The sequence below is a fragment of the Nylanderia fulva genome, unplaced genomic scaffold (assembly GCF_048542155.1).
Source record: "Nylanderia fulva isolate GAGA-0341 unplaced genomic scaffold, ASM4854215v1 Scaffold34, whole genome shotgun sequence".
Lineage (NCBI taxonomy): Eukaryota > Metazoa > Arthropoda > Insecta > Hymenoptera > Formicidae > Nylanderia > Nylanderia fulva.
The window spans coordinates 229,429-240,836 of NW_028190411.1; the positions used below are offsets into that span (position 1 = coordinate 229,429).

General features: G+C 37.1%; 2 protein-coding genes across 4 annotated transcripts in view; one reads left to right on the plus strand and one right to left on the minus strand.

Annotated features, from left to right (window-relative positions):
* The window catches only part of vg (transcription factor vestigial), a 46,649-nt gene extending 42,217 nt beyond the window's left edge, over positions 1–4,432 (minus strand). For all 3 annotated transcript variants that reach the window (XM_029302887.2, XM_029302889.2, XM_029302888.2), the window contains exon 1: positions 2,533–4,432. In XM_029302887.2, coding sequence (XP_029158720.2) covers positions 2,533–2,733 — 201 coding nt within the window. In that variant the 5' untranslated portion in view covers positions 2,734–4,432. The remainder of the gene's footprint in view (positions 1–2,532) is intronic.
* Positions 4,433–7,497: 3,065 nt separating this feature from the next.
* On the plus strand, positions 7,498–10,581 carry LOC114930968 (uncharacterized). Its single transcript, XM_029302846.2, has 2 exons — positions 7,498–7,677; positions 8,445–10,581. Exons 1-2 carry the CDS (start codon positions 7,582–7,584, stop codon positions 10,338–10,340), a joined length of 1,992 nt encoding a protein of 663 aa, XP_029158679.1. The 5' UTR covers positions 7,498–7,581; the 3' UTR covers positions 10,341–10,581.
* The last annotated feature ends 827 nt before the right edge of the window (positions 10,582–11,408 follow it).

Sequence of the window (11,408 nt, forward strand, 5' to 3'; positions counted from 1 at the left end):
GGGAACGATAAAGCATGGCGATTTCGGTGCATCTCGTGAGAAAACGACGCGCATTTTTAACGTGCGTCACGTCTGTACGCGCCTTCTCGTACGCGTGCACGTTGTGGCCGACACACTGCGAAAAAACACTAGCGCGGCTATTAATTCAGGGACCACGGGGACAGAGAATGAGAGAGACAGAGCGAGAGCGGAGAAACCGGCAAAGGAGCAAAATGAGCGGTGCTTCTCAGGACCCTAAATAAAAAGAGGAGAGAGATTTAAATAAAAGTAAACTCGTGTCGGCCGCGTGAACTACTCGAGGATATGAGCCTCTTCTTCCCTCGGGGAAGCCTCGTTCGCGGAGAACCTGTCCTGTCCGTCTGTCCAGGATCGGCTTTCTCTCCTTGCCTTCCTCTTCGCTCGTATCGCGCGCGCTTAACGCTCTTGCCGGATGTTATCTCGCGATCGCGACTACAGGAGAGAGAGAGAGAAAAGTGGCGAGAACGTCGGAACGTTCGTGTTTCTACAATGTCGCTGGAAGATTGATAGATAAATGGACCAACGACGCTCATAACTATATGTCTTGGAAAAAAGAAAGAGAGATATAGTCGGCTTTCTTTGATTAATTCAACTCTGATCAATCTGAAATTGCATTTTAAATACATTTTTGAACAAGAATGTGCACATAAATGTGTAAAAAAGTTGAAAAAAGTTACAATTTTTCATTGAAATTTCAATGAAAATTTCCAAATGCCCGAGGAAATCTTTAGAATTCTGAAATTCTATATAAAACTTTCAAAAATGTGCATTACTTAATAAAAAATCTGAAGATATCAGCTTTGACCTTTTAATTTTTTATTTTACATATTTTACTTTTAAGAGATTTCTTCTTTTTCTTCTTCTCAGTCAAGCTAATAAATTTTAGTAGTTTTGATTCTATTGAGATTGTATCTCGAGATAACTATGATAACGAGATGTAATTATATCTAATTATTATCCCTGAAATTAAAATTTTTAATTATTCGTTTTTCTATGCGCTAAGTTTCTAAACAATCAAATAGCTGATATAATAAAATGTAGAAATTATAAAGATTTTAGACCTTTAAATCGTAGTATTTTTGTAAATTCCTAAATTTTTACTTGTTATAATTAAAATTTTATAATGGAGTGTCTCCCAGTAATATCATACAATTTTTTATTCTTTGATAATATTTTCCAAAAAAATTCTTTCACATTTCCATCCTTAAAATATCTTCGTTTTCCGAACAGCTAAAGTTCTCAAGAATTTCTCAGTTCGCATCATTAGTTACAAGTTTAATACCTATCTAGTGAAAGAGAGAAGAAATTTGGTACTGGAAAAAAGAAACGTTACTTTCTCACCGAGCCGGAAAAGATGGCGAAACGGAATTTGACAGCCCACGATGCACTCGCGAATGCATGGATGAGTGCTCGCCGAGGGCAAGGGCACGCCTGATCTCCCAGCAGACAAATTAAAATGATGCACGGACGATTCCACGCGTTACCCGAGGAAACTTCTTCCTTCTTGCCTTGCTCTCGAAACTATTTCAGGATGCGCATAGTTAGGCGCAATATTATTTCGTCGGCGCGGTGTTCCTCGAGTTCTAAGAAAGACCACTAAGCGATATTCGCGGACACGAAGGATCGAGAATTCAAGAATCGAGGACCACTGATTCAAAGGACGTGAATCGAAGGACTACTTGTTATTCGACAACTGGAACTTGCTATACGATTTGAGAATCCTGATCGGCAGATTGAATAAAAATTGAGGAATTTCAAGGAAATTTAAGCTATTCAAAATTCAGAGACGTAATAACTTTTAGCAAAAATTATGTTTGTATATAAAAGATACGAGACATCGAAATGAATAAGCATTTGCTTTCTTCAAGAATTTTAACTCACTTCTATCATTGTACTATTCCCCATAATATAAGATGTAAATGAAAAAAATATATATATTTTGTTATATATAGAATTATTTCTTTAATTTATATGATAATAAAAAATGTTTGTTCGCCATAAGTGTGGAAACAGTTTTGATATAAAATACTAGCGAGTCTTGTTATAAATATAAATGACTGCAATTCTTTTTACCAATCGCGTCAAACTTAATGAACGCAGATCTGTTTTTAATCGCTTTGAGCGATTTAACATTACCGGGTACAAGCGGGATTATAAAAATATGCTGATAAACCACTTTAAAAAGATGGGCATCCTGACGTATTCTATCAACGTCTTCGCACAATTTTTTACCTCGTCTATTAACGACGAGATCGCTGACAACGAGATTTTTTCTCATATCGTAACATCATTGATCAATCAGTTGTCAATCGAATAATCTTTATCTATTTTATATATTTCAATTGTTATATAAAGACTTAATTTAATTTTATATTATATTTATAATATTTATTTCTAATTTTACTGTTAATGATTTTTATACAGATTATTGAGATTGACATCTTTTCTCGAAAGCAACGTAGTGCCTGATGAGAAAAATAAAATGAATGATCGAAATAAAAGTCATAGACTCACCCTGTCATATTGATGCGTCGCCGTAGCCGCCGGAAAGGGTTGAAAGGGCGCCGGCCTGGCTGGACTGTGGTGGGCCGCGTGCGGATTAGTGTGGGGATGACTGTGCGGGGCCGCATGGGGGTGGGTCGGATGCGGCGGCGGTGGCCGGTGGGTCTGGTAAAGGTAAGGATAATATTGATACATCACATCGGAGCAGCTCATCACCCCGCCCGGGCCCGGCACCCCAGAGCTGGCCTGCAGACTTGCGTACCCGAACGTCGCACCACCCTTTTGAACAACACCACTCCTTAACTCGTCCTCCGACTCCGTCGATGGCGCACCGCGGTCTCGGTTCAAGCGTGAAGAGTCATTCAGAATTCACTAGATTCGACACTAAGGATAATTAGCCCGTGCTGCAACACATAGCGATATCGAGGTAGTTTAATGTATTGTTCGTCAACTGTTCTGATATATATGTATTTAACTCGAATAATTCCAGTTTCTTCGACGACTCGACACGATCAATAATTTATAAATATTTATTTTAAATATTTTAAATTATTCACAATCTCGAGATACATTCAATTAACGCTGTAATTAATGTGTTGTGTTCATAAAAAATTGAATAGTATATTGTCGGATATTGTTATCACTTGGATCTTTTTTTACTGATTTTCTTACACCAATTTTATTGTTCAAGATACGTTTATTTAAAAATTTATCAAGTCACTTAGCACGCAGGAATGATAATTTCGATATTTACAATTTTAGAATGTATTTCGCGCGCGTTTACTCAATCGCAATTTATTTTTGTCTAGTTATATTATTATAGAGAAACGTTTAATTTTTTGTCACTGTTATATCACAATCACAAAATGCTTTGATGTATATATTGTAAAGAAATCAGAAGAAATAATTACAAAAGATTAAGCATTTGATCACGAGTTAATCACAGTAAAATATTCTCATGAATTTCGTTCAGACACAATTCTTTCCGCTAATTAAAATGCAATATATGCAGAATATTTTTAGCAGCTGAAAGAAACAGTTCCACGCGTTTCTTCTTATTTCTCGAAAACCACTCAACTACAACAAATATACGCAGCTAATTCTTCAAGTTAGTTGAAACAAGAGATTGCACAAGTCAATCGCTCTCCTTTCTTTTTCCTTGGTAAGTGCGTCGTGCAAATGCCAAAGAACTCACAATCAGGTAATTGTCATCAGTTAGATATGTCGAATTGCGACATATCACTTACGAAGAATTCTACGAAGATAGACAAGGTAAACGAAGACATATGCTAAGCGTATGCCTGGTAATAGTCTCACTTTTTCTTCTATGATTTTATTTTTAGAAACTTCGCAGATTTTTTTGCCAATAATTAATTCTTGTAAAACTCTCTTTCTATTCAAAACGTTTCTTCTTGCAAAGTATCCTCTTCCAAAACTTTACGATACAGATCAATTGTCATTAATCAATGGACAGTAATTTGTCGTATAAGATCATTTGTAATGACATATACAATTTTCTCCATGACTTCTAATTGAATAAATTTTAATTGTCTCAGTTTACAGTTTATTTTTTCTCGTCAACACTTCATTGACACTTCACTGAGCTAGTAGCAGGAATTGTTGTCACCGCTTTCGACACTTCATTTCATACGTCATACGCAGGATCACCTGCAGTTCAAGATGACAATGTACAACTCGCCTCACAATTTACTCCACCAATTTTTCCGCCGATCTTGACGAACCGATTTATTCTCGGCTATAGATTTTCTGGAGCAGCAAGTACTCTCCGATCGCGATGTATTTGGATCGAACGCGAAAGACAAGTGATAAAGAACGATCAGTCAACGAGCGAAAAACGAAACCCTCTCACCCTCACAACGTGAGCGGAGCGTGTCGCCGCTGGTGGTGTGTCTCTCATGGGTGAACACAGACTGAAACCCCCCAGACGCGACACCGTGTGTCACCCTCTCTCTCTCCCTGGAGCTTGTCGCTGTCTTTTTCTGAACCGTTCCCGTCGCCGTCCTTTTCGTGCGAGCGGCGACGCCGCATGTCCTCTTCCTCTTTTCCGCCACCCTAGCCACCAGGTCAGGTTCGTGGCGACAGAACCCGCCTCCTGGTAGTGCCAGTGTTGGCCAATCGCCGTGCTCGACTGTTGGAACCAATCGCACTTGGCCTGCCACTACCACGGGTTCTCCCCGTATTGATCCCACAATGAACCCGACTGCAGCTGTGGTATTAAGAAGTTCGTACTCGGGTTAAACCACCCCTGCCTACCATCTCCATGCTCCCTGCCACTTTCTACCCCTTCCTCTGACTTCTTCGTGGTCTTCATCCTCTGCTACGGTCACCTCCCTTCCATCCCAGGCAACCATCCCCCGCAGCGCGCATAATGAGTCTTAATTAACAGTTTCGTGGTGTTTTGGGAAGCTTAATTTGCCATGGCGAAAGGGAGAGAGAGGGGGTGAAGATGGCGTCTTCAGGATGGAATTCCTACGGAAATGTTGCTGTCGCGGAAATCGCATTTTCACGCGGCACCAATCGACCGACTTATGGTCTGGTTTCAACTTGCATCCAGCTCGATCTTCAAGATGAACTTGAATTTATATACAAGGGTGAATGAGGAGGAAAAATGTGTTCAGTCGATTCTTAATGTTATAAATAATCGAAATTTGTGAATAAATATTAAAATATTAGAGAGAGAAAATACATCTTCAGATATTGAATTAATTCAGAGAAAATTTAGAGCATGGTACAAGAATGTGTAAAAATCGTAGGTTTTTTCGGTGATACATACATTAAAATATTTTTTTCAAATGTCTTTCATTATTTGATATAATCGCTTGATAATCATGTTGTACATTTACTAGAATAATATTATTAAAAATACATATTATTAGAACCAAAAAATAATTCAATACATATTAAATATATTGAGAACATTTAACAAATATTCAGCCATTTTAATTGCGTTCATAATCATTGATTAAATTTTATCTCTTTGCTCATTATGTATATATGTTCATCTTTACTTTTAGTTTTTTTCAATTTGCTCGACTTCCTGAAAGAAATACCAGTGATAACGCTGAAAAAAACTATATTCCACATCCATCTTTGTTAAAAATCTATATCAATTATTGAAACAGTTTATGAAATCGAAATTAAAACATGCAACTACTTCTTGGTTTCGAAACTGCAATTCGGTTGCACATGTCGATCAATTTTTCTTCTTGAACAGAATCTATCATCGATTTTAAAATTTTAAACAAAATGATCAATTCAAAACTTCTTAGACTGTAGACTTTGAAATAAGCACTTCCATTTACCTGATGCTCAACTGGAGAGAATATTAGATTATGATTCAAATTCAATTATCTGTTCGTATAATAGGCGAACGTTTTAGTTACTGTCCACAAACGCTTATGGAATGTTACTGTTTGCTCGTATATGGAGCACTAAAGATCGACTTCTGATATGCGAATACAAGTTAAAAATGATATTTATTTTATTAAAATTGAGTGTATTTTTCGTATAATATTTTTAACAAATGATAGCTGTCTATTTTAATATAATGGTAAAAATTTATTTATAATATTATTATTTATATTGCAAAAATCTACATAACTAATAATATTATATAATTCACACATACATAATACAATTATAACGATAATTAAATCAAATTATCTTATATGGAAATTATCAGTATTTAATGAGTATTTAAAAATTTCGTTCAATTCACAAATTTTAAATGACACGAGGTAAGAGAGCAATTTCATTATGGTTATTAATTGAAGAAGAAAATAAGAGACGGGACTAAGAGAAAATGACAAGAATCCACTAAGTGTAGATGAGATTCTGTGTCAAATAGAGAAAGCTTGATAATAAATAAAATTTAAGATTTTTAGGCTTTCGTCTACGTCATTCCTGAGGGACATCACCGACTTATCTTTTTATGAGTGTAGAGAGGATTTTCATCTTATAACAGCAAATGGATGCTGAGGTCGATAACTTTACGATAAAGAATGAGGGACATTCCCGGTTCGCAGATTATTGACATTTCTGTGAACTCTCGCTTTGATTACGTACAACGTATAGCTTATATGTATTATTTTTTCTACTATTATCTAGAAATTTTAACAATCTATACTTAATGATTAAATGCATATGATATGCACTTGCATTTCTGATATTGCTTATTTTGTTGAGTTGTCTTGCACAATTATATAATTCATAATTTTGCATACTTAATTTTTTCAAGTAATATAAATATAGAGATTAAAATAGACCTTGAGAAGATAACTTATGATTTCTGATTAAACTTTTATATTTTATTTTAAAAATATTAATGTGTATGTGTGTGTGTGTATGTATGCAAGAGTGAGAGAGAGATAGACAGAAAAAATATAATCGTAAAAATTAAATTGTAAAAATATGTATTTTATTAAAAGTAAAAAATAGAATAAATTATTATTATAAAACTTTTTCGTGATATTAAAATCTTCAAGTATATAAAAACCAAATAAATTTATATATTTTGCTTCGTAATAATTTTATTAACAATTCTAATTTCATATTACAAAATATAATTTATCACTTAAATAAAAGATAAAAAATTATAGAACTGGCACACATGACAACGTTTATTTAAGTTGTATTCGTCATTCAAATATGGTCATACGAAATCAATAAAATGAGAAAAACATTACTCATATCATTGGAAACGCAGGTGCAATATGTGAACAATTGTTGTGACAATGCAAGTGTTAAAAGAAGCACGTAATGAAAGCCTTACATTTTCTTTTATCACGCGAGGGAACCCCGGCGCGAGCGATTGCATGCGTGAGCTCAACTCACAGGCGCACGAAAGTAACTGGGTATTACCCAGAGCGACAGATAATGCAACAGGAACATTGGGAAAACATCCTGAGAGTACATCCCCGAATCGCGACGATTTGTATATAAGCGACCGAGGTAAGGCAGACAGGCATCAGAAGTAGTTTCGCAGTAGAAACGAAAACATTCCTTACTTTCCCAGAGGAATATAATTAATTACTATCAATCATGAAGTTGTTAATTATTTGTGTGTTGGCCTTATCAAGCGCTATCGTCTATGCGAGTGACGATTGGGAACAACCGACTAAGGATTTGATTCCAGAGGTAAGTAATTATTACTTAAATACCATTAAAGTAAATCAAAGTTAAAATTTGGAGGTTTATTTTGAATTCAAATTTATAGCTAAATTGATTCTTATAAATCTTTTTCATAATTTGAACTTGATTATTAAATTATTCAAATTGAATGTATGTTTCACACATATTTTTAATAAAAAAATACTTTTTTTTATAAACACACACTAATCCTGTCTCATTTGACGTAGCATAAACGATTAGTAACATTATTCTTAACGCTGTAATTACCTTGTATTTCTGACGTGACTCACAAAGACATTTGTCAAATCTGGAAATTGTCATTGAATCAGAATTTCCTAGATTGAAAAGTATCTTTGCATTCTCGCGAATTACTGCTGTTAAACTTATATGTAATTTATAAATATGATAATAAATAAAAAAGCTGCCTTTGCATATAATAATGATCTTCATATATTAATGTAATTCTTATTTTATCAGATGTCAAAAGTTAGCATTTATTATGTATAAAAAAATATCCAATATCCAATACATAATTATTAGAAGTTTTTCATTAAATATAAAATATTGATGTATTCCCTTTAGATATAATTTAATAGCCAAGTGTAATTAAAAAAAGAGTTTATAAACGAGAGAGAATCATAATTCAGCTATAAATTAAAATTTAAAATAAGTACCTATATCAATAAAGAAACATGTATTTCGTATACAAATATACAAAAGAATTATATTTAGAAGAATTATACAAGAATATTGATCTTTCTTTTTCTTTATAGAATCCGCGTTCTCGTCGTGAAGCCGAAAAGGGTTCGATAACTTTTCAAGGAACACAACCTCTGAGCGGACCGATCCGTCAACCTAGTTGGGATCTAAATGCTAATCGCAAAATTTATAACAATGGTCGCACAAATGTGGATATCTACGGAGGAATGAGCAAAGTACCTAAACAACGAGTGCAGCCGCACGTCGGCATCCAGGCTGAGAGAAACTTGGGCAAAAACGGTTTCATCAGAGGCCACACTCAGGTTCAACCACGTCCAGGAGGCCACGGACTCTCTCCCTCGGCTGGTGTAAGCGCTGGCTTCCGCTTCAGGCGAGAGGCAGAACCACAAGGTTCAATAACTTTTCAAGGAACACAACCTTTGAGCGGACCGATGCGCCAACCTAGTTGGGATCTAAATGCTAATCGCAATGTTTATAACAATGGTCGCACAAATGTGGATATCTACGGAGGAATGAGCAAAGTACCTGGACAACGAGTGCAGCCGCACGTCGGCATCCAGGCTGAGAGAAACTTGGGCAAAAACGGTTTCATCAGAGGTCACACTCAGTTTGAACCACGTCCAGGAGGCCATGGACTCTCTCCCTCGGCTGGTATAACTGGTGGCTTTCGCTTCAGGCGAGAGGCAGAACCACAAGGTTCAATAACTTTTCAAGGAACACAACCTCTGAGCGGACCGATGCGTCAACCTAGCTGGGATCTTAACGTTAATCGTAATATTTATAATAATGGTCGTACAACGGCGGATGTCTTCGGAGGACTGAATAAAGTACCTGGACAATCAGTACAACCGCACTTCGGTATCCAGGCTGAAAGAAACTTCGGCAATAATGGTTTCATCAGAGGTCACACTCAGTTTGAACCACGTCCAGGAGGCCATGGACTCTCTCCCTCGGCTGGTATAACTGGTGGCTTTCGCTTCAGGCGAGAGGCAGAACCACAAGGTTCAATAACTTTTCAAGGAACACAACCTCTGAGCGGACCGATGCGTCAACCTAGCTGGGATCTTAACGTTAATCGTAATATTTATAATAATGGTCGTACAACGGCGGATGTCTTCGGAGGACTGAATAAAGTACCTGGACAATCAGTACAACCGCACTTCGGCATCCAGGCTGAGAGAAACTTGGGCAAAAACGGTTTCATCAGAGGTCACACTCAGTTTCAACCACGTCCAGGAGGCCACGGACTCTCTCCCTCGGCTGGTATAACTGGTGGCTTTCGTTTCAGGCGAGAGGCAGAACCACAAGGTTCGATAACTTTTCAAGGAACACAACCTCTGAGCGGACCGATGCGCCAACCTAGCTGGGATCTTAACGCTAATCGCAATGTGTATAACAATGGTCGCGCAACGGTGGATATCTACGGAGGAATGAGCAAAGTACCTGGACAACGAGTGCAGCCGCACGTCGGCATCCAGGCTGAAAGAAACTTCGGCAAAAATGGTTTCATCAGAGGTAATACTCAGTTTGAACCACGTCCAGGAGGCCATGGACTCTCTCCCTCGGCTGGTATAACTGGTGGCTTTCGCTTTAGGCGAGAGGCAGAACCACAAGGTTCGATAACTTTTCAAGGAACACAACCTCTGAGCGGACCGATGCGTCAACCTAGCTGGGATCTTAACGTTAATCGTAATATTTTTGATAATGGTCGTACAACGGCGGATGTCTTCGGAGGACTGAATAAAGTACCTGGACAATCAGTACAACCGCACTTCGGTATCCAGGCTGAAAGAAACTTCGGCAATAATGGTTTCATCAGAGGTCACACTCAGTTTGAACCACGTCCAGGAGGCCATGGACTCTCTCCCTCGGTTGGTATAACTGGTGGCTTTCGATTCAGAAGATCAATCGAAGATGCTGATGAAGTAGACTCCGCCGAAGAGTATTAAATCTTAGGCTAATATTTAAATCGATATTATATATACGTATAAATTTATTAATAAGAGTCTATCATTCTTTAAATTGATTCTCTTAAAAAACTGTTAATTTATTAATTATATTTATCTATGTGTAAAATATGCATTTATTTACATATTATTTAGTATCATAAGTTTTGAGGCTATTTCACATATTATATAATATATACATGTATTTAATATTTATTTATATGAATAAAATTTTATCCGAATATGTTTCCTGTGTACGTTCATATTTAATAATTATAACTTATAACATTGAGATCTTAGGTAGGTTGATGCATTGAATCGCTTATAAAGAGACTGCGCGTCATGGAAACTCATAACAATTTTATATTAATTATATTCTCATTCTTATAAAATATTTCATAATCAATTAATTTCGGAGATTATGCAAATTTAGTTGCACGAAATAAATCAAATTTCTTTTAATTGTATTTATTTGCAGGGTAAATAATCGCTGCGGCCGAAAACATATAACGTCTCGACAAACACTTGACTGTATCAAATCGTGTCGAACATTAACACCGGCCTGTGTAATCTCGTGTGTAACTTAGCAGGTTCCCGAACGACTTAGCACTTCCGAGCGACGGGCAAATCCAATAACCCTCGACAAGCGTGACAAGGGCGTAGGGTATTTTTTCGCGGGAGGTCTCCGGACAAGATGACGATTAAACGTTTTCGCCCGGGCGAGAGGAACAGTAGTCATCGTGCACGTGGCCACTTCGACAATAGGCAGATAGAAGGGACGAGGTGAACCCCACCGCTGCCTAATAGCTGGGCATTAAATTTGTCAGTGATATTGCCGGACGGGATCGCCTTGCCCTCTCTGGGATCATGAATGACGCGGGACGACTGAAATATGCCGCCGCTCATGCTTTCATCCCCATCGCGAGGGGGATGGCTCGAATATATGCCAGACAATAGGAAGCAAAGATACCGCTCGAATAAACCCCCGCGTTTCGAAGTGTTGTTCTTTTTCGCCACGTGTGCCGATCGGAAAAAATTGGCGTTGTTTGATCATTGATGAAAAAAGATATA